Source organism: Leptonychotes weddellii, chromosome X (genome assembly GCF_054177405.1).
Source record: "Leptonychotes weddellii isolate Sample4059 chromosome X, ASM5417740v2, whole genome shotgun sequence".
Classification (NCBI taxonomy): Eukaryota; Metazoa; Chordata; class Mammalia; order Carnivora; family Phocidae; genus Leptonychotes; species Leptonychotes weddellii.
The window spans coordinates 99,745,366-99,772,026 of NC_138385.1; the positions used below are offsets into that span (position 1 = coordinate 99,745,366).

Below are 26,661 nucleotides of genomic sequence, written 5' to 3' on the forward strand. Positions count from 1 at the left end.
AGTGTTCCTGAAATTATTACACTGATTACTTAAAAATCACAACCAAACAAGAATTCTAGGAGTTACTCATTGCCAAATCATGTCAACATCAAAATTATAAAAATTCTTTAGAAAACTAGGTGATGGGCCTCAAAGGTAAGTGTTTAAATTGACACAGAATCCGTAGGACTCTACTTTTGATTAAAAAAAAAAGCATCCTCAGGTGAATCTGATTCTGATCCTGCACTCACACTTGGAGAACCTAAGGTCTAGGTGGATGTTTCATATCACCAAAGCATTCTTGCCTGCAGCCAGTCGTTTATCAGATTTTCTCAGCATCTACTATGTGCAGGCATGATGCCAGATGCTAGAAATATAGTGGTAAACAATATTTATCATTGTGCAACTTCCAGGCCAGTGAGAGAGACAGTGAATAGACAAGTGGGCAAGCATATGAAAGCAAATACAAGGTCAGATAAATGCTGAGAAGAAAACCAGCAGGGTGTTGACATCAAGAAACCAGGAAACATGGACTTCAGACTGGGAAGGCCGGGGAAGGCTTTTCTGAGGGAGTGGGATTACAGAATAAAGAAGGAGGAGCCAGCCCTGGGAAGAGCAGGGAACAGCATGGGCAAAAATCCCTACATTGGACCAAGCTTGCCTTGTCCAAGAGTGTCAGGAGAACGGGAGGAAAGAGAGAGGCAGAGGGGGGAAGGAGGACGTTGGCCCAGACCCTTTGGCACAGGGAATTCCGATGCAGCTGGATTTTACTCTAGGTGCAGTGGAAGCGAAGTGACAGTCTTTGCTTGCTTGCTTGTTTGTTATTGGATAAAGCTTGGGTATGGCATGGTACTTTGTGTAGTGGCACTCAGCTCGGAGCCAGGCTGCTTGAGTGTGAATTCCAGCTTTGCCTCTTAGAGGCAGAGTGACCTTGGACATGTTCCAACCTCTCTCTGCTCAATTCCTCACCTGCAGAGTGGAAGTAACATAAGGTAGTTTAGCATATTGAGTACATGATAAGCACTATGTACGTCTTAGTAAGGGAGATGTGTGTCTCGGATTATTCTGGTTTCCCCCTTGGACAATTCACTGGGCAAGGGCAAGAGCGGACACGGTTAGGTTGGTTAGGAGGCCGTTAAATTTGTTCAGGAGAGATAGGATGGAGGCTGGAGGGGGCTGATGAGAGCAGATTTGGAGAGGAGGGCTCAGATTCCTGATTTGTTTGGGGGGCAGAGTTGACAGAACCTGGGAATGGATTAAATGTGGGACATGAGGTGAAGGCAAGAATAAAGAAAAGCTGTTTGGTTTCTGGCTCAACGAATTGGGTGCATAAAAATCACCGTCACCAATCATCATCAATAGCAGCAGCAGCAGCAACATTTATTGAGGGGTGTGCGTGCCAGGCACTGAGATAAATGCTTTATAAACACCTCTTAAGATGTGGGAGGCTTAGGTACAAAGACATTTGCCAGAAGGGAAAGTCAAGAGTTCAGCATTGGATAAGTGAAGTTTGAGATGACCCTGAGATACCAGCTGGAAGGGTCAAGAAGGCAGTTAGATAGCCGACTCTATAAAACTCAGAGATGACTGGTTTGGAGATAATATTCACGAGTCATGAACTTTGCAGCGGAATTCGCCACAGTGTTCTTTTATGTAATGATTTGGGCTGTTTCAATAATGTTTTATTTCTTTTGGCCTAAGCCTTTTTTGAGCTCAAGGCTTGCTTCCTAACAACCTTCATGTCAATGGACTTTTAAGTCGATTCTCCATAGTGTAAAATAAAGTATCGCATGAACGTTTCTGACTCTGAAACAGAACTCTACTGACTCAACTTGTCAAATCTGAAGTTCACGTTCCCTGTGAAACATTTCCGAAGTAAAACTCAAAGACACTTTCGTTCAAGTTATAGTCTGAAGTCAACAGAATTATATTAATTCATATGGGTATAGAAAATCATGTATTTACAGTGTTCCAATTGACATTTAAATTGACATTTGAACAGTTTTTCCAGGCCCACACAGTTAGTGGCATAAGGTCTTGAGAAAGCATGAAACATTTGTTTATCAGCCTCATATTTCGTCAGGCTTGCCAAACACAGTTCATTTTCCATAGAAATTCACAAACCTGAGCAGTGGCCAAATTGTCAGAGTCGCTGAATGTAAGCCAGTGAATAAAATTGTTAAACCCTTTGATTTCCCCCCACTTTTTTCCCTTAAAAAGTAACATAGCGTGTGCCTCTGGGTTTTATTATTTGACATCTACTACCCACAGCACCCAAGTGTGTTTGAGAAAAAAGCCTGTATGAACATTCCAGCACAGAGAGAACACAGGCGGGGTCTTTTGGGAACATTCATTTGCAGCCTCGCTTACCCTCCAGTGGGAGAGACTATTCCTTCATAAAACAAGAAAGATTTTTTTTTAACTCAGTGACCACTGTGGTATTCTCTTGATTGAATCGCTTCCTTCGTTGGCATCACCTGCTAATTTCATTTTTACTTGTAATAGTGAAAATGCACGATAGCGCCCAGAGGCAATACCCGTATTTTTAAAAGGCTAAAAAAAAAAAAAGGATCCTTTCCCTTCAAAAAAGGTGAAGGATAACAACTAACTACTGAATTTCAGCTATGAGGAAGTCACCGAGCTGTGAGGCCCACTGTGTGTAAGTCACATGGAATCTATTTGGGGAGGGCAGCCACATGGGACAAGCCACTGGAGGGTAAGCGAGGCTGCAAATGAATGGTCCCAAAAGACCCTGCCTGTGTTCGCTCTGTGCTATAAGTTCAAAAGGACTCTCACAAATGGGGACCACGGGCATGCTGGAAAGGGAGTCAGCACTCGGGAGTGAAGGTGTCAGGGAGGAGCGAGGCTAAACCACAAAGCTGGAGCAGGACTCTTGTCATCACTGGCCTAGAAATGAAGTTGAGGAGAAGGGTCCCGATGTGCCAGGGGCCAGCATTTGTCACTCCCTGCTTGCTGGAAGCCCTCTCTCCCCATGACCCCTGCCAAACCACGCTGGTGAATCGGTAGGAGTAATGGTGGCCTCAGAAGAGCCCAGTGTAACTGGGGAATGAGAGCTAGTGTTTCATTTTTAATGTAACGGTTTTGTTGAGATATAATTCACATGCCATTTAATTCAGTCACTTGAAGTGTATAACTTAATAGTATAGTCATAGAGTTGTACGACCATCACCACAATCAATTTTAGAACAGTTTCATCACCCCAGAAAGAAACCCTGCACCCCTTAGTCATTACCACCGGTGATCTTCCCACCCCCCACAACTCTTGGCAACCACTCATCTTTTGCCACTCTATGGATTTGCCTGTTCATGGAATCATACAATATGTGGCCTTTTGTGACTGCTTTCGTTCCTTTAGCATACTGTTTTCAAGGGTCATGCATGTTGTAACATGTACCGGGACTTCATTCCTTTTTATGGCTGAATAGTATTCCATTGTGTGGATTTGCCACATTTTGTTTAGCCATTCATCAATTGAGGGACATTTGGGTTACTTCCACCTTTGGCTATCATGAATAATGCTGCTGTGAACATGTTTGTATCCAAGTTTTATGTGAACATCTATCTTCATTTCTCTTGGGGATCTAGGTAGCCGTGGAATTGCTGGAGCATATGGTAACTTCTGGTTAAAATATTTGGAGAAACCGCCAAACTGTTTTCCAAAGCATTTTACATTCTCACCAGCAAGGTAGAAGAGTTCTAATTTCTCTATGTCCTTGCCAACATTTCTTTTACCTATCCTAGTGAGTGTGAATAGCTATCTTGTTGTGGTTTTGATTTGCATTTCCCTGGTTTCCCTGGTGGCTGATGATGTCAAGAATTTTCTTTTTTTTAGAGAGAGAGAGAGCAGGGAGAGGGGCAGTGGGAGAGGGAGAGAGAATCCCCAGCAGGCTCCATGCCCAGTGTGGAGCTGGACACCAGGCCGGATCTCACAACCCTGAGAACACGACCCCAGCCAAAATCAAGAGTCGGATGCCCAACCGACTGAGCCACCCAGGCACCTCCTCAGGAATCTTTTCATATGCTTATTGGCCATTTGTAGATGATCATCCGAGAAATGTCCATTCAGAGCCTTTGCCCACTTTTAAATCAGGTTGTCTTTTTATTATTGAATTGTAAGAGTCCTTTAGGTATCTGGATACAAGTCCCCTATCACGTTTGTGAATTTGCACTTCATTTAAATGAGTTGTTGCCTCCAACATGCCTGTTGTATCTCTACCACTTACTGTAAACTGACATCGCTCTATGTAACCATTTACCTCCACTTCCTAACTTTCAGATGCTAACCCCCTGTAGGTGCTTGGTGCCTCTCCGCCTTGTGTGCTGAAGGAGGCCTTTCGGAGCTGACAGCTCCCCAGGGTGTCTGAGTCAGAGGATCGCAGTGACCCCAGGCCTTCTCCCTCCCAGGGCCTCTAGCTGCGCATTCCAGCCAGGGAGCCTGCCTGCCTGACTCCTCTGGCTCTTTCAGCAGGCTCCCTGTCTCCAGCCTCCTTCTCCGTTCCCACCCTGGCCGGGGGCTCTGTTCGGAGAGGATGGGGGGTCAGTTCTGCTTGGAGCTGCTCCTGCTGCTAAGGTGTAAGGACCCTGGAGAGGTAAGAAGACGCAGTGCGTGCATTTCAGGCTCTGTGCCTTGTACCTCCTGCTTCAGGCGAGGCAGACGTGAAAGACTTCGTGGGGCTCATGATCCTGGAGCAGTGGTGGGGGCAGGTGGACACAAGCAAGAGTGAGAGAGCGAGCTTTGGAGGGATTCGCTCAGCTTGCTCCAGCGCTTGAGTCTCTTTCAAGTTCAAAGTTCAGATGGTTCAAATGACACTTTCAATGCCTCTGCCTGTTGCTTTAGGAGAAGGTTCAGGGCCTTTGAGCCAGGGTGACTGGAATGTTACGTATCATTGCCAAGACACTCATGTTTTTATTGCAAGCTTAGAGCAAATCTCAGTAAGGACCCGTCATTTCTTCCGCACCTTTCCTTTGGGCTATTTTTTCAGGACTTTGAAGTCGATGCATACTGACGTATGCTGTCATTGCATAGGTCTTGGTGGCCTCCTAGTGCGGTGTTTTTCTGTGACAGGGAAGGAAACTGAGGGTGAGCGTGGATCAGGTTGTGTGTGGCAGGGTCAGCTGGCTAGTCTGTGACAGAAATGAGACTAAACAGCATTGCTTTGTAGCCTCTCTCTGGGTCTGGTTTATTGGATACCGTATAGTGACGGACATTTGGGACAAGGGCGAATGTTGTCCTTCCCCTCACTATGATAAAGGAGCAGGGTTCGATGACATTGGCAAGCAACATGCGTACTGATGTGAAACCACAAAATGTGGTCGGCCTCTTCCCTTGTGGCCACTCCGTGCAGCAAAGACAGATGATGTTTTCAGAAAATGAGAAAACCTTGGTTTTGCTGCCTGCAGCCTCTGGTACAAGTCTTTTTTTTTTTTCTTAATGCTTCCAGTTTTTCATGATTTCAGAGAAAGAACCTCAAAATCCATCTTTTCTTATTATTAACTTAGAATATTACCAAAGTGTTTACAGAGCTTAGGTACTTGCTGGTTTCGGATAGCTCCAAGTAGAAGTTTCTTTGAATCCTTCCTAAAGGAACAGACATTAAACGTTGCTTTATTTGGTGTGTTTAAAAAAAAAAAAACACCTTGCCACAGATTGCCAATGTATTACCTTAGACTATGTGCACATGCCACTCTATGTATAAAGTAATGTAAACTTATATTAGTTATTTAATTTGTTAAAAACCAGGTTGCTTTTGGAGAAAAATTACTGCTCTAGATCACCGTCATTTACAGTGTGTCGAATGATTCCATTTTGAAGGAGGGCCAAGAATATTGTGGTTCTGATTATTTCCAGTAATAGCAACTAGAAAATAAATCAGCTCAGTTTGCAGTGATTGCAGGTTCCTGGGTACCTATCACTGTTCCTCGGGAACCTTTGTGTTCTCTTTGTGGGAAAATGAGCCACCAGGGCACTAAATCTCCCTGTTTTCCAACTGTCTTTGTAAATCCCACTGATAGCAACTGCACATTTAAGCAGTGTTCAGTACGTGCTTTCAAAATCCACCACTGTCTTTATTTTTTTATTTTTATTTTTATTTTTAAAGGGTTTTATGTATTTATTTGAGAGAGAGAGTGTGTGCCCGAGCGGGGGGAGGGGCAGAGGGAGAAGCAGACTCCCCGCTGAGCGGGAGCCCGATTCGGGGCTGGATCCCAGGACCCCGGGATCATGACCTGAGCCGAAGGCACTTGCCTAACCGACTGAGCCACCCAGGCGCGCCTCACCAGTGTCTTTAAAAAGAAAAAGATTTGGACGTTGCTCTGTTGTGCCTAGCTTGAGATTAAGAAAAAAATCACTTGTGGAAACCAGGTTGAGCCCAAGTTCCACATCCAGGGTGCAGATGGGGCTTTGGCACGGCTCCGAGCCTGCGTTTGTTCTTGCCTGCAGCTGTGCGCAGTCGCCAGCATCTCCTCCTCCAGCGGTGCCCCTGCGGCAGCCGCCTGTTCCCACGGCCACCTCCATTGCAAACATCCGTGGAAGCTTTCCGTATGTTTTAATCTGGACATCAAGGGCCAGGTGGAGAGAGTATGCCAGCCCATCGGTTCTGAGCCAGTGTCCTGCGAGAGATAGGGCAGCAGCCCTCCTATAGTGGCCACTTTGGGCCGGCTTCCGAATGTCACTTGCAACGGGCTCCCTGCAGGTGCCGACTGTGCGTTCCGTGGGCTACTGGGGAAGGAAGGTAATGGAAGGCCGGGGCCAGCCTTTTCGAGCAAGATATCGTCAGTTCCCGCTGTAGCTTTCTCTGAACGCATCAGGGAGAAAGCACCTTGCGGTTCCTGCGAGGACTGGACTTGGTTGGCTTTCAGTCCAACCTTGGGAACCAAGGAAGGAGTGAGGGCCGTTGGTGTTCAGGTGCGCACCTGCCGCTGGGATGGATGGACGTCTCCTGTTTCCGGGGCAGTGCTACCCTGGTGTGCTGAGACTTGCCCATATTGACAGAGATTTCTTCCCCTTCTGTGGGGGTTGACCACAGTGGCACAGAAGTTACTGGACTGGGGCCTCTTTAGCTTTCTTTACCATTAGCTCCCCAGTGCGTCCTCAGGAGGTCAAATGGACGGGAGAAATTAAGTGACAAAGGAGACAAGTTTAATGACTCCTTTCGAGCTGGATTCATATGTACTGTGTAGAAATAGAGGTTGTTTTAGTTAGCATCCTAGAGGCAGATGACAGATTAGTTTGCTTTCCAAATCGCACTCATCAAAAATGGGACAGTGTGTGTGTGTGTGTGTGTGTGTGTGTGTTAAGGAGTGCATTTCTTTTTAAAGTTTAAGGTTTAGATGACTCCTCATCTGTAAATTGGGGATAGAGACAATGTTTCCTCTAAAGGTTGTGAGAATTAAGTGAGCGAATATATGTCATGTGCTTAGAACAAGTCCAAGAATATAATAAGAACCCAGTAAATGTTCGATGTTACTACTATCATTAGTTTTATATTACAGTATGGTGGCTTTTTAATGCTACTGAGGGTTCCTTGAGCAGATATTAAGCACACTGACCAGTTTCTACATATTTTTCTAAATCTCCTCAAGGAAGTTGCGGGCTAGTGGGGAGACCAAAGTAGAAACAAGTAGTTGCTTGAAATAGAAGCATGCCCAACATATCCTGGGAAAGCTCGAGGCCTGAGCACTCCAGTCCATGTGGACCAGTAAAAGAAGGTCCCTAAACGAGCAGGCATTGACCTGATGCTCATTTATGGCCGTTCTCCTGCTGTGTGGCATATGGAGGAGTCCATGTCACATAGAGCTGCGTGTCTTGAGTTTGGTATTTGGACAGATAGGATGTCTTGTGTCCTGAGTCCGTCAAATATTGTAGGTTGCCCAAAGTCTTCACTTCAGCAAAGTGGGTCTCCTGTATGTATAGCACACTGTTTATATTCTCCATGGCTATCAGAGGTTTTTTGGTAATAATTTTGTAACAAAAACTGTATCATATTTATCAAAGAATACTTGTGCAGAGTGATGGTTCTGAAAATCGCGAGCATTACGGCATCTTAAATCCCCGCCCACTTATTTCTCGTTCCTCTGCCAAGTTCAAGCAAATCCCAAAACAGGACTCTTCCCAGACAAACTAAATGAGTTCTAATTCCGTCGTTATACCAATGGCTAATGGTCTGGTTATTTTTCTCCTCTTTATTACTGAGATAACAACTTGTAAGTAACCTCCCAAGAAACAGTGAACTTACTTTTAAGTAAGTTTTATTTTAAAGATTTTATTTATTTATTTGACAGTGGGGGAGGGGGAGAGAGAGAACGAGGGGGGAGGGGAAGAGGGAGAAGCAGATTCCCCTGTGAGCGGGGAGCCTGACACGGGGCTCGATCCCAGGATCCTGAGATCATGACCTGAGCCGAAGGCAGCTGCTTAACCTGAGCCACCCAGGCGTCCCTAAGTAATTTCTGAAGAAACCAATAGCCATTCTAATTTCTGCAGAATGGTTGTGACTTACGGACACCAGCTCCTTTAATCCTGGTGCAGCTGTCTCTTTCTCTTGCAAATTTTCTTCAAGGTCCTGGTCACTCTCCAAGCTGTTTCGATTTTGCTGATACAATTGGTGCAGGAAGTGAAAAACCTCCTGTATGAAGTCCTACATCAGCTTTACCAATGTTAAGACTTGAACTCCTGGTTTTGCTTTCTCAGTTACGTTTTAAAAATGCACACAGACTTCTACATTTGTTCACTGTTTCTGTATGTTAAGTTCTGAACACACAGCATGATTCAATATTGGCCTCGTTTTCTAGAGCAGTGTTCCCAGCTGCCGCGGTGTCAACATTCAAGGCTGGATCATTCGTTGTTGTGGGGCCTGTCCTGTGCATCGTGGGATGATTAGCAGCATCTCTGGTCTCCGCCCACTATATACCATATATACCACTATATACTATATAGTATGACCTCCACCCTCTTTCCCGCCCCTTCATTGTGACTCCGGATGTTGCCAAATGTCCTCTAGGGGGCACAGCTGCCCTGGTTGAGAACCACTGCTCTAGAAAAAAGTTTGGTAAAGAATCCCTAAAGTGGAATTAGCTGAACTGTGACCAAAGCCAGAACAACAAGGGAAGGGTTGGTGTGGGAAATCACCATACATGGCAGCCAGGCCTTACAAAGAAGGTCAGAAGAAGACATTCAGAGGGAGGAGGTCTAACGCTCTAGCCTTTAATGAGCCCTGTGCAGCCCATGATACCCTCCTGGTGGATTTAGTCTCCTGTTACCCTCAGGGTGACAAAAGCAGCCTCTGGGGATGTCAGATAGAAGGCAGTGATCACGTAGGGTAGCAATCAGTAAGGAAGGCATTCCGGTGGTTGTATGTCAGAGAAGGCACACTGGTAAATGACAGATGTGTTTGGAGCCTTTGGCATAGAAAACTTCCATGTTAGGTCCAAATTTTACAACATTCCCGATTCCAGCTGTGTAGTGTTCCCTTTGGGGGTGCCTAGAGAGCCTGGAGAAGGCTTCCGTTCTGAATGTAAGAACGCTAGCCAGCATTTATTGAGCTTGGGGCTCGTTGACATGAAAGGACACAGAGATAGATAGTACCTTTTATAGATGAGGAAACTGAGGCACATGGAGACTAAAAAACTTGTCCCAATTTGCACAGGAGATCGGCAAAGGTCGTGATCGTGAAGCCAGACGGTCTGGTTATGGAGCCTGCATTAACCTGTGTGTATACTTAACAGACCCCAGAGCCCCCCCATTCCACAGATTCGAAGCATGGGAAATTTGGGGGAGAGGAAGACAAGATTTGGTTGATTTGAGGAAGAGAGTTAACATTGTTTAACATTTTTTTAATTGTTTATAAAAAGAAAGTAAATGCTGGACCCTGGGCTATTTTTTGTTGACCGTGGGGCAATGTTATTCGTAAGGGGACTTTATTGATCTTGGGGGTTTTTTTGGTAGATTATTCAGGTGCAGTTTATCAAGGCGAATGTTTTGGGACCCAAATGATCATTCCTCTCTTCTCTCCTCAACCTCTTCCCTCCTCCCCACCACTCCCAGCCCGATTTTATTCCTCAAGTGTTATTTATCTTCTAGAAGAGTCAGGTGTTTCAGATGAGGCCAAGATGAATTCTTCCCAGCAGGGAAGTATTTTTGGATAACTAAATGTCAGCCAGTGATCCCTGCTGATAAGGCTCTAGACCCATGAGGGCAAAAGGAATTATAAGCCAAATCACCAAACAATAAGTAAAAAGTCCAATTAACAAGAATTTCACAACAAACATAGGCTGATGACTGTTTTATTAAAGCAATATGGAACATGACTAGAGATCACTATGTTCTGGAAATGTGGGAAATTGGTTGAAATTATTTTTCTCTTGTGATTCCCATATTAAGCTGTTCACAGTCGGATCTCTTTCGGTTTTTTTCCTAATTAATACAGTTGTTGGCTATTTTATATTCTTTTTAAAGTCTTGGCCTTTAACTCAAGCTTGGTATTTTCAGCAGTTGTTTACTAATAAGAGGCAATGCTCAGATTTATGGGAAAAGGCAGTGTTTTCATTTTATGTGGAGTGGGGAGAGGAGGTAGTCAACTTGACATTGCATATAAATAAGATAAGCAACTTGACCTTTTTTTCTTGATAGAATTTTATCTTGCAAGAGGTGTCGTGTGCCATGATGATGATTGATGCAATAGCCATACAGTCTCTAAATGATTAGAATGGAAAGAAGCTTTCTTTAACATTGCAAGTTTCTCAAATAGTCTGTGTCTCCACATGTGTCCTTTTACTACAGGAAAACTCAGCGGGCAGTGTGCACGCACGTGCTTGTGTGTGTGTACGCATGTATTTGCGTGCGTGTGTGTGTGTGTACGCATGTGTTTGTGTGCGTGCGTGCGTGTGTGTGTACGCATGTGTTTGTGTGCGTGCGTGTGTGTGCACCCATTCGTCCTGTGTTGCACTGTTGCTTTGAACCACAAAAGAGAAACGAATGTAAATATTTTCTGATGTTTCCAGGCAGTCATCCACCCTTAGGGATGGACAAAAGTTTGTGTTTTTTTCTTACTTTTATCTTTCCATCAGCTTAAACTTTGGTCTGTTCCCAGTGAAGCCCTAGGTCAAGGGCAGCCCCAGCCTTCTACCTCCAGCGTGGATGTGGCTGGTAGAGGTCTGAAAATGAATGGCTATTCCTTTGGAACTAAAATAGTTTTTCTGATGAGGAGAAAAAAATAATGTAGTTGAACTCCGAATTCATCTGTTTTAAAAGAAAACTGGAGGGAAAACCATTTTGGTGTGTGTGTGTGTGATTTGACCTGAGGAAGAAAAGGGCACTTTCACAGTTCTTAGAAAATTTCCATACAAGATCAGGACTCCTGGAATGCTTGGGAAATGACTTGTTATGGATAGTTGAGATGTTCAGTTTTAACCAAGCAAGTCTGTTTTGTTTCATCTTTTGTTTAAAATCTTTGAATTAACAGGACTTGCTCTTCTACCTCAGGAAGTAGTGTATAGAGCAGTACTGTGTAATAAAACTCTTGGCGGTGATGGAAAGGTTCTGTGTCCGCTCTGTGCAATATGGTAGCCACTAGTCTCACGTGGCCTTTTAGCACTTAAAACGTGTCTCGTGTGACTGAGGAACTGAAGTTTCCATTTTATTTAATTTTACTTCTTTCAAATTCGAATAGCCACATGGGGATACATACTGAACAGTGCAAGTATAGAGTGTAATTACCAGTTAGTAGATGTCTCTGATTTCAAGTATTCTATCATATTATCATCCTACATATCTGAATTTTTGGAAAATGCTGCAACTATTCACTGTCTCTTGTCAAAGTGAAGATTACTTCCGGGTAATCTTTGAACCTCTGTCTTCAGTGCATGCCATCAAGATAGGTGGTTGCATGCTATCAAGGTAGGTGGTTCTGGAAATCCAGCCTGAAAGCTAAGTTTGTTAGGTTGCATTTTCCTTTGCCCTTTCTAATGTGTGAGCTGTGAGCATTTTCTGGTTAATTGGAGTCATTATTGATTGAGGTTGAGCTCTTTAGATGATTCAGACCTGATGTCATTAAACATAGGAGAGAAAAAAGCACATTATAACCAGTTGAAGCCCAAAAGTGAAATTAGATAATTTATGAGTTCTAAGTCAGAATAGTTCAGGCATTATTTGAATCAAAGGAGAACTCAATGTGAAAAGTCACTGCAAGCACCCAGCTCTTTAAGGGTTTAGGTCTTAAATGTTGTGTTTGACCTCTCACCTGCCTGTTCTTTGAACCCATTAATCTTTGGCAGGATTTCAGCAGGAACTGCTTTGATGGTCATTTCTCTATTTTATTTTATTTGTGCTGTTCCTAATTCTTCTTTCTTCATCCTATCATGCTCATCTCTTATCTGTTGTTTGAGCTTATTGTTCATTTTTGTTCTTGCTAAAGCCAGTAGTAGTTCCTTTCCTTTAGCCCTTCTTTGGTCAAAATGTTTCTCTGAAAAATCAAGTACATGTGAAGTCGTTTCTACTTGGAATTGACCTGAAGGGGACCCACCAAGATTCAAAACTCACATCAAAGGGAACTGAAGGAAGGAGCCGTGTCTGGATTGAAGCAGAAGAAAGAGAGAACAAACTTTTAAATAAATAATTTAATTTGATTCTAGATTACAGAAGCAACTTATGTTTATTGTGGGGAAAATTGGATCTTTGTACAAACAGCTGCATCTCCTTCCCAGTTTTTGCCAATGCACATTTATGTGTGTGTGTCTAAATTAGTTACGTGTTAAGGTCATGTGTAATATTCACGTATGATAGATGGTTTGGGTCTTAAGTTTTAGTTTATCACATTTTCTCCACTAATAAATTTTCTTCTAAAGCATACTTTTTATCACATTACTCCTTCAGCTAGATGTAAGAAAGTTTAAATCTCTCATGGTATAAATAATGTTGTGACCAACATCTTTGCATGTATCTTTTTGTGCATTTTGATGGCTCTCTTAGGGTAATTCCTAGATGTGTATTTGCACCCCTCCCCAAAATGAGGCATACTGAAGTCCTCACCAACAGAGAGTGAACGAGGACAGAGCAGATTTCAAATTTATTAGTGGCATGGGAGTGGTTATGGTGAGAAAGGAGTTTCCTTGACCAGGTTTCCTCAACTTCATCTGTCTCTTTAGCTGAATTTCAAAGACATAGTACAGCTTCGTAAATAATCTACTTTTGCTTTTTTTAATCTGATTTAAGAACTCTTTGGGTATATGTTTGGGTTTATTAGTGCATTTATGGTCAGTACTACTATTTATTTCAGCCTGTGCTTTAAGGCTTGGTCATTAGTATCTAATGATTTTCTTCCATATTTTACTCAAATGCAGTGTTGGGCAGCGGACTATGCCTAAGTTTTAATGAATTAGAAATGCTCTGTTTATTCAATTTACATCAGCCATGTTATACTATGCGGTGACAGCCGCATACATCTACATGTCAGAATTTTGTCAGTTGTGGCCATCTGCCACAGCTGGGGAGTCAGGAAATAAAATAGTCTCAAAACCACTGTGGAACTTCTGAAGTAACAATCCCAAGGCCAATGTACGTAATTTTGTTAGGGAGAATATGTGTACAAAATAAGCTACATGTTACAAGATGTAAATATACATTAACAAAAAGAAGTGATGGCCAAAAGCGGGAAGGAACAGTTACAACAAGAGGACAACTTAAAACAGGCATAAGAGCCTTGTGATCTCTGAAATGCCAAGGCAACACACCTCACTGATGGGTGTTCGTAAGTCTCATTCTGGATCATCAAGGAGATGCTATGTTGTGGTTAATATACATTGTTTAGTGTGATAGAAAAATGTCCATTGTAGCCTACCATGAAAATGATTATATTGAAACACAGGTTTGACCATTGAATACACAAGTTTCTGTTTCTCATAAAATCAACTTATACAGTACCTCTCATTCCACAGTGAATAGTTTTTAGAGTCCAAAACCTGACTTTTCCCCTGTAATTCAAAATGTGATTTGAATATGTATGTGTGTGTATAATTTGAATTATGATAAAAGGAGAATTATTGTGTCAATGACTTTTCCAAATAGAGAATCCTCTTATATCAGAAAAATTGAAAGCAACTCCAGTCTGACTCCAAAGTTTGTTTTTTTTTTTCCAATATCACACGTAGTCTCCAAGTAACATCATCCCTTACACCCTTAAAGTGTTTCTCAGTAGAAATAAATATAATGGCAGTTATTTCCATGAACTGTGAAAGGCAGTGTGTGGGGAGGCATATATTTTGGAGAATACACCAGGATATAATATCTCTATCTATTCACTGGCTTTTTGTGTGTGTGAGGGGGAATTCATTGACAAAATAATTCTTAGTTCTTGCCAAATAAGCTTTACACTATTGGAAGAGATGGTTTGCCAGCATGAGAGAAATGCTGGGGCTCCTGATATTGATGTCATGACCCACTAATCATTCGTGACCCACAACTGAAAAACACGAGTATGGAAATAGAGTGTTTTATCCATCTCGGGGTAGATGGTTCCAGGGTTGCTTAATTCAGGGACACAATGATGCCACCAAAGACTTAGGGGCTTTACATCTTTCCATTTGTCCTTCCTGGTCATAATATGGTAGACACAGCTCCAGGCTTCATATCCTCAAATAGGTAGATCCAAGACAGAACAGCACTCTTTCCTAGCATGAGTGTGTGTGTGTGTGTGTGTGTATTTTTCTTTTCTTTAATTAAAGTCAATTAGCCAACATATAGTACATCATTAGTTTCAGATGTAGAGTTCAGTAATTCATCAATTGCATGTAACACCCAATGCTCAACACATCACGTGCCCTCAATACCTGTCACCCGATTACCCCATCCCCCACCCACCCACCTCCCCTCCAGCAATCCTTAGTTTGTTTCCTGTAGTTAAGAGTCGCTGATGATTTGTCTCCCTCTCTGATGACTTCCCATTCAGTTTTCCCTCCTTTCCCCTATGATCCTCTGCTCTGTTTCTTATATTCCACGTATGACTGACACCATATGATAATTGTCTTTTTCTGACTGACTTATTTCACTCAGCATAATACCCTCCAGTTCCATCCACGTTGATGTAATAAATGGTAAGTGTTCATATTTTCTGATGGCTGAGTAGTATTCCGCTGGGTATATAAACCACATCTTCTTTATCCATTCATCTGTCGATGGACATCTGGGCTCCTTCCACAGTTTGGCTATTGTGGACATTGCTGCTATAAACATTGGGGTGCAGGTGCCCCTTCTTTTCACTACATCTGTATCTTTGGGGTAAATACCCAGTAGTGCAATTGCTGGGTCATAGGGTAGCTCTATTTTTTAATTTCTTGAGGAACCTCCATACTGTTTTCCAGATGTGTGTGTATTTTTTTAATTGGAAAATAATCTTTCCCCCCAGAAGCTCCTCTTCTCCTAGTGAACATTCCTTATGGCCTCATTCATTGTTCAGGTTCCATCCCAACCCATCCCTCAACCAGTCACTTAGCAAAGGGCATAGATGCCGTATTTGGTATGGATATGGTATGTTATGGTAATTGATGCCATAATTGGCATGGAGGAGTGAACATTCATTCCCTGGGACAGGGGAGGGGCTCATCTGTCCTGAGTTTGTGGAAGGCCAGATGCTGGGAGCAATTCCAGCTCTGCCAACAAGGAACGAGCGGTGAGGAAAGCTATTGTGCAGCTAACTAAGCAAGTCTGCCATATTTCCCGGGGCAGTTTGACTATACTTCTGTCATAGTGTTAATGCTGCTAGGCCTTCTCTTATCAGTATTTGTGAGCTTATTTTATCCCTTTGGTAGGTTCTAGATTTCTTAAGGATGGGAACTTACTGTTTGAATCAGGGCATGGAATAGTGCCTTACCTTAAAGGGTGATAAATAAATATTTACTAAATTGATTAGAATTGGTTCATGCAAATTGATTAAAAGCTTACTTTTTTATGGGATCTAAGTCCTTTTAAATCAAGTTATTTGTTTAAATATCAAGACCCTCCCAGTAAAGTTATGTTTATTCATTCCAGAAAATGATTAAGGAGCCTTGATCATAAAGGTACTGGAATAAAGTTACTGTGGGTGCTGTGTAATGTAAACCCTAAAAAGATTGTTTACAATTCTGTGTGGGTGTAGGAGGAAAAAAGGATTCGAATATAAATATGAGTGGGAAAGAAAACTTGTATTGAGTCCATTTTATGCATCTGTTAGCATTTTGAAGACTATACAGTACAGTTTATCATCTTAAAAATTATTAAGTGAAAGGAATGACTTGTGTACAAAATCACTGTGATTCTCTATTTGAAGCTCCATTTAATAAAAGTTTTCTTAGGAAAATTGATTACCCCAATAATGTAAAATTCAGTACATTATTATACATATCACATAATTTCGTTTAAAAATCCTTTTCAGTAGAATGAGATCAAAAGATTGGATTTTGGTTACTAATGTGGTGCGAGCTATAAAGCCTGTGTTCCAAGTCTTAATTTGTTTTGTAATATAAACATTTCTCAAGAGCTTTTTTTTCTAATTTAAAGAATTCTTCACATAAACTTCCCTTCATTTCATTTAGGTTCAGTGACGGTACATGTTCATAATTTTTCACTTTATCTACTATTATAACTACTTTATAACCTTCTGGTTTTTTAAAATGTTTTGAGATCGTATACATTTTCTCTAAAAGGAAGAATTAGTCCTCATTTGCCTGCAGAATGGTCAGTTTTGTAGGTGTGAATGAGCAGTTCCTGCCTTAACCAAGAAAAGCCATTAATAATACCTTCTCTGAAGTGACACGAAATTTTAAGCTTAAAGCAACACAAAGACGTGAATGATTTTTAAAACATTTTATTGTTTGCTAATGGTACTGATTTTTAGTTACAGAATTTACTAAGTGAAGGGATGGCAGGCAAAACGCATCATGTTCTTGTGTCATTCTGAAAAGCACCTGAAGTATTTACTTCAGTTCTCTTCTCATTTCCTGATGTCTTAATCCTTAAAAATAGTAACAAAAGGAAGAATTAAAATAATTCACAGATATTCCTAGTGAGGATCATTTACAATCACGCATGTGGCTTCCATTTTGCCAGAATGATGTACCACCGTGTAAGATGAACTCTGTAATTTTCCAAGTTTCTTGGTTGTCTCCTTGTCATTGGAGAGGAAGTATCCAGAATGGACGTCCCTGCCTTCAGGACACTTCCAACTTTTACATAATAATAAAATAACAATAGCTGCCCTTTCCTGAGGACTTCCTGCATGCCAGGCTCTGAGCTCATCACTTGATTTTATTTTCTGTAAAACAACTCTAAGAAGCTACCAATATTGATGCTCTGATTTTACGCAGGAGTTTTAAAGAGTTCAAACTACTACCTGCCCAAAGTCACCTTTCCAGAAATAGCTCTGGCGAGATGTGAGCACATTATAAAGTTCATGGCCTTAATCATTAATGAAGTGATGAATAAATGCATGTTCTAGACAGAGGGAACAGTACCTTAGACTAGAAGAATCAACAAGAGGCACCAAATTATTTGGGATCCAATTTCAAAAGTCCTGCCCCGTATTCCCCACAGATATGCTCCTCATTGTGAAACCATATATGGCATACACTCTAATTTTTTGTTGGGAAACTATGGTATTTGTACTTGGACAGAGGCTGGAAATTATCGGAGGTAGTCGCTCTCTCTTCTTTTAAAAAAGGGAAAACACCCATAAATTTGAAGTAACTTGTACAATACCATTCCAGCCAGAACTGGAATGTGGGTATCCTAGCCCCCCATCCAGGTCATTTCCGCCTCACCTCTCACTGCTTCTCAGTAGAAAATCATCAGTAGCATTTATAACTTGGAATTACATATGCAGTAGAATTACATAATCTCATATACACAGAATAAGGGTTTATGGATATGGATATGAGTCATTTATTTTATTGGCTACTTCCCACTCATTTGGAAGAACTTTCTGTAATGCAATTAATTTTGTGCTTAGTTGTGTGAAAACTTCTTGCTGAAATTTAATCTGTAGAACCAAGCACTGAAAAGGAATCTAATAAACTGTCTAGCTTCCTCCAACTTAGATTAAAATCCACCCTAGACAGGTAATCTTCCTTTAAAGAGATTAAAGAGGTCTTCAAAGAGATTTCCCACCTACTTTTTGTAGCCTGTTCAAATATTTGCATCCCCCCCCCCCTCAAAAATTACCCTTTTACCTTCAGTGCAATTCTAGCCTGTTCTTGCTAGTCAAACCCTTGAAATATAAGGAGAACTGATAGTCCCTTATACTGCTCTCCTTAAAATTAATGGGTTTCAGTAATACATATTCTGGGAGAAATTCAAAATAATCGCGGAAGTTAAACCCACCCTAAAAACTACGGTCTTAATTACTAAGCTTCACAGATAAACTTATTTATAATAAAAAGTTACAACACATGCTTGGACTAATGGAGTCATTGACCTGTGTAGCTACTGAAACTCTAGACCCTGGATTGTTTGAGAACTTAGAACTCTGGGGGCCATTTTGCTTTACCATTTTCCCAGCTGGCAGAGTGGCTTCAAGGGGTACTCACCACTTCCTCCCGCTTGGTCTTGTCTGTTGCTGGCCAAGCTTCCAGAGGCAGGTCAGGAAGCATGGGGGGCAGGGGCTGGATGGGGAACATCGGAGGCAGAGGTGGCTGTGGTGGCTGGGGCTGGATGGGCTGGTGAGGCTGGGGCTGGACGGGCTGGGGCTGGAAGGGCTGCTGGGCAGGCAGAGGGAGGTTTGGCTGGTGGTGTTGGGTTGGAGTCATGGAGTGTTGGCCAGGAACTGGCATCACTGGTTGCTGGGGGACCACGGGCTGCTGAGCTGGCACCATGGGGATGTGGTGATGAGGCTGCAGGGCGTGATTCGGGGGATTCTGCTGGGACAGCACGGGAATGATTTGGTGGTGCAGCCATCCACCCATGGGTTCGTAACCATAGGAAGGGTACTGGTGAGAAACAAAGAGTTAGGTTTACCATTGGCTCCACTGACTTCCAGCTGGAGAAGTAGTCATGTTTTCTTTGTCATCGTTACTATGACTATTTATTCATTTTTTTTCCTGTGCACGAATTTCTAACTGTGTACACAGATATGACCTTTTACAGACCAGACTTGCCATTAGTGTCTGGATGTGGCATAGATATGTTATCTCATTTAAAAGGGAATTGAAATGCATGCTTAATATTTTAAGGGACTAAAGAAAAAAATATCTACATACCGGATGCCTTATCATGTTCTGGTACCACTTCACGGGGGTAAGCACCTTAAGAAAAAGAAACATTGGAATACATTTGCTTTAATTTCGTTGCATGAAATGCAGACTCATTGATGCAGTCCTGTCAATATTGATAGCCAGAAAGTATGAGTTCTATGGAAGGAAGCATAAAGCAAAACATTTGTCAGGTGCTTCCTGAGCATTAGGCGCTACATTACATCCATGACACACATTTTTCATGTGTTCTCACGTACTGTGAGGCAAGTATCCTCGCCCTCACTTTTCCAGACTAGCTCATGGGGAGTTAAAAAGGTTCATGAGCTTGATCAAGTTCACAAAAGTAGTAATTCTGTTGAATTCCACAGCACCTGCTCTTTGCAAGAGCAAAACAAAACAAATTAATGTGATATAACATTAGTCGTATCATTTTTGAGTTGACGTCACAATGGAAAAATAAAGAAAGCAGAAAATCTGTCCCTCAGCCTAGAAACACAGGTTTTCTGGTCAAATATGTCAGCCTTTTAAGGTTTCACAGAAAATCTTGCCTCAAATTGTTATTCACACTTTTCCTCAGCTTGTATGAGTAAACAGATTCACAGATTGTCATCTGAACCTTTGAAAGAAGGAAGAGTTTCATTCCTCCCTAAACAGTATATACTTGGTTAACCTCAGTTCTGGGGACACCTTCATGTTGTAGTACAGCATTTGATATGAATACAACAGACAATTACTAACCTTGCTCAAATTGTACTTGACAAAACGTCTTTTATATTGCTTAACTATTTTGCTCCTCAAGCCATATTTTGAAGTGTGGGTATTATAATTATTTCCCTTCTCCAGATGAGGAAACCAAAGTTTTAGAGAAAATGATTTGCCCAAGGTCGCGTGATTAGTATGGGATTGAGGAGAGCCTCAAACCTGATTTCCAGAAATCTCATGCTTTCCATTGCTCTGCAGAATGTCTCACAAACCCCTTGGTCAGTGGTCACTGATCTTTCATTAAAGACGAACAAAGGAGACACATAGAGTGTGAACATCTTAGAATCAGGAGTTTCTAGCTGGAAAGGATCTTAAATAACGTCTTACCCGACTCCCTCACCTTTCACAGGCTGGAATAGAACAAAGCTGTTCAGCCAGAGTTCACTTTCTGCCCTGCCATGCAGCCCCACCCTGAATGGTAGTTCATGATGGATAGCTTTATAGCCATATAAGGAGGAGAAACTGAGTCAGAGAGGCCAAGTAGGAGTGTGCTGGGGCAGTGCAGCCTTGAGGCAACCCATCAGGGCTTAAACCAGGAAGCTGGTAATGGGAACTGAAAAAGCAGGACTGAGGAACATCTTGAATAAAGAATCAACACACTATGCTTTGCAGAGCCCAGGGCATTGTTAACTCAAACAATGGTCAAAATTAGTAAAGAGAAAAATTACCTCATAGCTGAAGTTGATATAACCAGGGTGCCCAGGATGAGGTGGTAGCTTTTATAGAGGGGAAAGGAGAAGAAAAAGAAAGAGGGAGAGAAGAGGGAGGGGGGGAGAGGGAGAGAGAGGGAGAGAGGGAGAGAGAGGAAGAGATTAAGTCAGTATGCAATTGTTCACATTAAGAGAGACTGAAGCTACTTTAAAAAAATCTATATGGTGCAGAATATATTTGAGGTCTACTTTTCGTTTGAACATGTACGCTGTGTAGGAGAGGAGCCCTCTCATTTTAAAGAGGTCCAGAGCAACTAAATGACTTTCCCAAGACCGGGAAGCAAAACCCAGCACACATTTATCCTCCAGTGATCTTCGGACACCCGCCCCCCCATCCATGTCGTCAACTAATCCTACTCTCTCCCGTCCGCCATTTTACGTCTTAACGCAACGCACTCCACGTTGGAAGGGGAGATGGGTTTCTCTTACACAATTATGAAATACCAAAAGAAGAGAACTGTCTCACAAACCTTCCCTTATAGTGCAGGAGGTGGGTAAGTGCTTCAGTAATGGAAGAGAGTCCTCACAATTGGCATGCAAAGCACATCGACAACAGAAGCAACAACTCCCTGTGAATTTTCTTGATGAGTGTGCGGAGACCGGTGCAGTAAAGTGGAAACGCTGTAAGTCCCATGGAAAGCGAAGGACTTGATTTATGAAATTTAGACTGATTCCTTTATGATTCTGTCAAAGTTTTTATGGCAGAGAAAAATTTAAAGTGACTGATGCCTGCATTATGCAATGCCGGTGGCCCTGGAGTGGGGGAGAGGGAGAGGAGAGAGGACTGTGCAGACTCTCCCTCAGACATCAAGCTAATTAAGGCTCTATTATTTTTAAATGCTCGTATTCTATAAGAGGGTTTATTTGCTCTCATCTGAATATGAATTCTTTTAGTCAGGTAACTGCCTTTCGTAAACCTTCTTGACATAAGCCCTCAGGGAGTAGGGTTATTCAATTGAGGAGTGGATAAAGGGCTCAATTTGTAATGCAGAGGCCCCTCGGGGGACTAGAAGTTGCCACAATGCAGGATTTCAGGAAGGCAGAGCGCAGAATCTTGGTCTTGTGGGCGAGAGAGGAAGAGAGGAGGCAGATATACAAGCTTTGCTGGCTTCTGATCCTATCAACTGCTCTCTATGCCACCGAAAAGCGGCTACGTCCTGCTTTGCCTGCGTGGGATCTAAGCTCTCTGACCTTATGTGACCTGTGTCTAAAGAGAATGGGTCAGACTTCCTGGTCCTTGGTACATTTAAATGTAGAAAATATCCACGCGCACTGGGCATAGATAGGATCCTGGACAACCACACGGAAGCACCCATGTGCTTAGCAGGTGCACCCAAAGGGATGCGGCCTCTGACAACAGGAGATGGTTCAAGAAGGAAATTCCTAACATAGAAACCTTACCCTCTGAAGGATAACAGGCAGTAGAGTTTGTAGGGCAGGAAGAGAGTTGGACACTCGTGAGAAATTAGGTTTTCGAGAAAACTGGCATTTTTGTAGTATTTGCCTCAGGCTGGTTGAGCACTTTCTCTGGAGGCCTTTCGAGGGTCCCTCCCAAAAGTTTCCTCCATCTAGAGACGGGCGATGATATTTACGAGCTAATTGTTTCCACAGAATCTCCTTGTTACAATGCAGAGTCCTGGGCACTAGCCCCACTCCGGCTGTTCTGAATCCGAGTCTGGGGTGGAGGCATCTGAGGATATTTTTTTTATATATAACAAGCTCTTCCAAGTGTTTCTTAAACACAGAGACATTTGAGGACATCTGATCTTGTACTGCCTTAAACCCTAAAGTTTATCAGCTGTGGGGCAGATTTTTATTTCCGAGCTTGTGAAATTGGATATTGACATTTGCAGGGGTGTTTTACTCACGGGCATAGCAAAGGCTGCTCCCAAGAGGCAGGCAAACAAAATCCAGGTCCCCATGTCTTGATGGCCCTGAAATAGAAGTTGACACTTTTTAAAAAAACCTTTTTGCAAATATGGACATAATTAATGCTCCATAAAATCCACCAATCCATATTAGTCCGTTGCCAGTAAAAAGGATGGGACCACTTTTGTGAGGTTACTTCATTCACATGTGATTTCCAGTTCTGAGCTCATTTCATTGCTTTTGGACTCCTGATGGTGATAAGGTAGGTTGCTTCTCATTTCGGCTGAGAGCAGAACAAAGTGTAGCGATGTGAATCTCTCATTACGCGATTTGGTGTGCTATTTTCCTATACCTGTGCAGCCTGGGGAGTCCTAGAAGCTAGATGTAGCTTATAATTAATGATCACAAGAACGGAGTTGGCTCTAAAAGCTGCGCAGGTCTTCAGGGTGCACAGTATTTGATACTTTTAGAACCAGGAGGGCACAAAAATTGTTGGGTTTTTTTTTTTTTTTTTTGTACAGTCCACCTGAGCATTGCTACTGTTAAAAACAAAGACGAATCATCTGAGAAAAGATATGAAAATAATCTACCAAAATAGAGTAAGGAAGGAGTGGAGGGAAGTTCCAGGTGTTTCGACTGGTAGGACTTCCAGCAGACATCTCTGAGCTCCAGATGTGGAGGAACAGGTGCGGTTGAATGGAAGGGAGAGGACAGTGCTAATACTTTGTGATTTTTCCGTGAATTGTGAATGACTGCTCCTTGAAATTTTCCATATTTAGTCAATGACATCTTCCTTTTTGTTTGGCCCGGCACCGTAATTATACACTTTATGACCCTTGGGACATGAAGCAAAACAGGCCATCCTAAAATATGCACATTGCTTTGTGGTACGAATTGTTGACTATGAAAGCTGTCAGAAGGATCTTAAATTTTGCAGAGAAAGTGAGTACTGTGTGTAATAATGCTGGCTATAAAAAGTGCACCGATGTTTTCTGCCTCCTAAATCTGTTGAAGTTTGAATTAATGAGAAAACACCACATTTAGTTAATGGCTCTATTTGATGTAATTAAACAAAATGGCTTTTAAAGTAGTAGATGACAGCCTGTGGGAAAAAAATCGCTTTTATCTTAATTGATAAGTAATTAAAATACATATTTTGCTGTGAGATTTGGCCCTGAAAAGTGCTTTGGGATTCTGGAAGTAAAATTTTAAAAAATACAGACAAACACTTTGCTGCATTAGGAAGTAAAATAATTCATCTAAGTAATCAGAGTCTAATTTAATTATGGTCCAACTGGAGGCTCCATAGCTCAGGCGTTAGAGCACTGGTCTTGTAATTATGGTCCAACTGAAGAAGTAACCGAATATGTATGACAGCATAAAGTATTAGAAATGCGGAATACATTTGCATCTTTTGTACATGAAATGCAGAAAAAGAAATAAGCACAATAGAAAGGATACCAAATGAATAAAATCCACATACCTTTGAGTATGCGTATTCAGAGGAAGTTTCTGTCTGAAACTCAGGGATGCTTGATCCTTTAGATTTCTTCCAACTAAGAGCTCAATTTATATCATTCACGGCACCTAGAGCAACCAATCAGATGTCTGAAGGAAAATGTGTTGAGTATAACTAAAAACCCCTGTATCATGAAGTTTTAAAAACTGTGATCAAACAGAAGGCTGCAGGTTCTGATTAGTGCATATAGAGTCTTTCATTATGGGCAATAATAGGTTTAACAGGCAAAAAAATGTCATCAGACTGTTTTTAAGTCAGCAAATCAGTTGACTGCACATGCCGATACGTTCAAAGTTACTTTTAAGAAGTGGCTGTGTCATTGTCTGTTCCCTGGTTCTAGCAAACATAACATTGTTCTTTACCCAAAAAAGCTAGATTGTTGAATTTCTGTAGTGTAATCAACATGTCCCCTAGGTTCTCCCCAGCTCTTTCAGATCAGGATAAGTTGATTCAAACCCCCATTCTGGTAAACCCCCAAGGCTCTCCCCGGTATTTCTCTGAGGGAGTATAAGTTTGGGATCACCACTGCTCTGTTTTCTACTTTCACTGAAAGTATTTTCTCTGTTCCCTGTGGCCGTTCCTTTATCACCATTCTGGTGTCCACGGAAAGAGGGGACAAAGTCTCTTCTCCTTGGCCCCATCCTACCACCCATCTGCCCTCCAAGCAACCACGAACTCAAGATGATCACAGTAGCAAAACTTGTGCTGATGATCTGAAGGACAAGGCAAGAAAGGATGTCACACACCAGACTGCACACTTAAACACTGTGTGGGGGACATTGCCCTGGCTCCCCCATTCCACAGAACAACTCAGCCTCTCTCAGTATGTTGGTCCTCCTTTGCCCACATTCTTCCGGCCCAATCCCACTTTCTCTTATGAACAAATCCAAATTTCTCTCTTTCTTTCTCAGAGTCTCTTGACTTCCCTGTTAGGTGCATTGTTCCTATGTTCTCAGCAGCCTGTCCTTTGCCTAAAGGACAGCAACCAAAGTTCTTCTCTCGCTAAGAGGACCTCTGATCTAGCTATTCAATTTGTATGTCTTTTCCTCTTCTACCTTAGTAAATAAAGCACATAGATTTTTTCTGTTGTTCTAGCATCTGATCAGTTAAAAAGCAAATCTGTAACTGCTGATGAGAGGTAGCTGCTGAACTGTCTATCAATATTAGATCAGTAAAGGGAATACTGAATATATATACTCACACACTATTGGTGGTAGAGCCAGATCTCTTTTACTACTTAATATTTTTTTAAAAATTTTTAAAAAGATTTCATTTATTTATTTGAGAGAGAGAGAGAGAGCACAAGCAGGGAGGAGGGCAGAGGGAGAGGGAGAAGCAGGCTCCCCGCTGAGCAGAGAGTCCGACGTGGGGCTCCATCCCAGGAGCCTGGGATCATGACCTGAGCTGAAGGCAGATGCTTAACCGACTGAGCCACCCAGGGCGCCTCTACTTAAGCAATATTTTTAGAGTTTGTACAGGTACATATATTTTTATATACACGTTCCGCATTGGCTGAATTAAATTGCCATGAAAGGCAATGTAGTACTATTAAGAGCTGGAGCTTAGACTTACATGGGTCTTGACCCCAAGGGACCATTGACAAGATCCTTAGCCTCTCTGAGCCTCAGTTTCCTCATCAGTAAAATGGGGATAATTATAGAATCTACCTAAAAGGATTAGTGTGAAAACTAGATGAGAGGCATCTCTAGGGGAAATGAAAAGTTATCCTTCTCCCAACCCCATCACTTGGCACGCAGTAAATGTTTAAAAAATGCTAATAAATAAGATTATAAGTTGATCTTTGCAGATGAATTAGTAGGGAACAAATAACCATGGTGAAGACAGGTAGATCTTTCAGTCAGAGTGAGAGAGAGAGAGAGAGAGAGAGAGAGAGAAATCGCAAAGAGGAAAGTGGAAGATTAGAACAGGCAAAAGGTATGAGTGAAAGTCATTGTAGAATATTGCTCCAAAAGCCAGTTGTGTCCAGGGTTTGCATTTATTTATGAATATGTTTATTGGTGAGTTGTAGATCAGAGGCAAGAAGGATTCCTTCCCTTTGAAGGAAGTTGTGAAATGGATTTTAAGAGAATTGTCATCAGCTTACTTAGAGGAGGAGGAGGTGGGGAGTGTGTGGCAGAGTGGTGCAGGAAAGGAGGAGGGAGAGGAAGGGCAATGTAGATCACATCATATTTTTCAATCTTTTTCTTTTTTGTTTATTTATTTAACATATAATGTATTATTTGTTTCAGGGGTACAGGTCTGTGATTCATCAATCTTATACAATTCACAGTGCTCACCATAGCACATACCCTCCCCAATGTCCATCACCCAGCCACCCCATCCCTCCCACCCCCCTCAATCTCTTTTTCTGTTTTATTTAATTATGTATAATGGTGTCTGAAAAGATTCAGGACATATTTTTCCTGCAAAGCTGTGGTTCATCTCTACTAATGAAGTCATTGGTGAACTATTAGTGGTCTTATACTGTTACAAAATTTATCTCATTATTTTGTGTCCTGTTTCAAGAATGAGAGACTCATGTATTTGTCCACAAGGATCAACAGAAAGATCCCTTATTGTGGCATTAATTTC

General features: G+C 42.0%; 2 protein-coding genes across 8 annotated transcripts in view; one reads left to right on the forward strand and one right to left on the reverse strand.

Annotated features, from left to right (window-relative positions):
* The window catches only part of ARHGAP6 (Rho GTPase activating protein 6), a 455,537-nt gene that overhangs the window by 313,712 nt on the left and 115,164 nt on the right, over positions 1–26,661 (forward strand). The window contains exon 1 of one of the 7 annotated variants that reach the window (XM_081809180.1): positions 4,525–4,589. The exons of the other annotated variants lie outside the window; for them this stretch is intronic. Within the exon in view, the coding sequence (XP_081665306.1) occupies positions 4,530–4,589 (60 nt within the window). The 5' untranslated portion in view covers positions 4,525–4,529. Of the gene's footprint in view, positions 1–4,524; positions 4,590–26,661 lie in introns of those variants that run through there. 7 annotated transcript variants of the gene reach the window in all.
* On the reverse strand, positions 18,394–22,603 carry AMELX (amelogenin X-linked). The gene is given in 4 exon segments (XM_081809177.1): positions 18,394–18,945; positions 19,216–19,365; positions 20,640–20,687; positions 22,550–22,603. Coding segments are annotated over 4 exon segments (666 nt in total). The 3' UTR covers positions 18,394–18,531.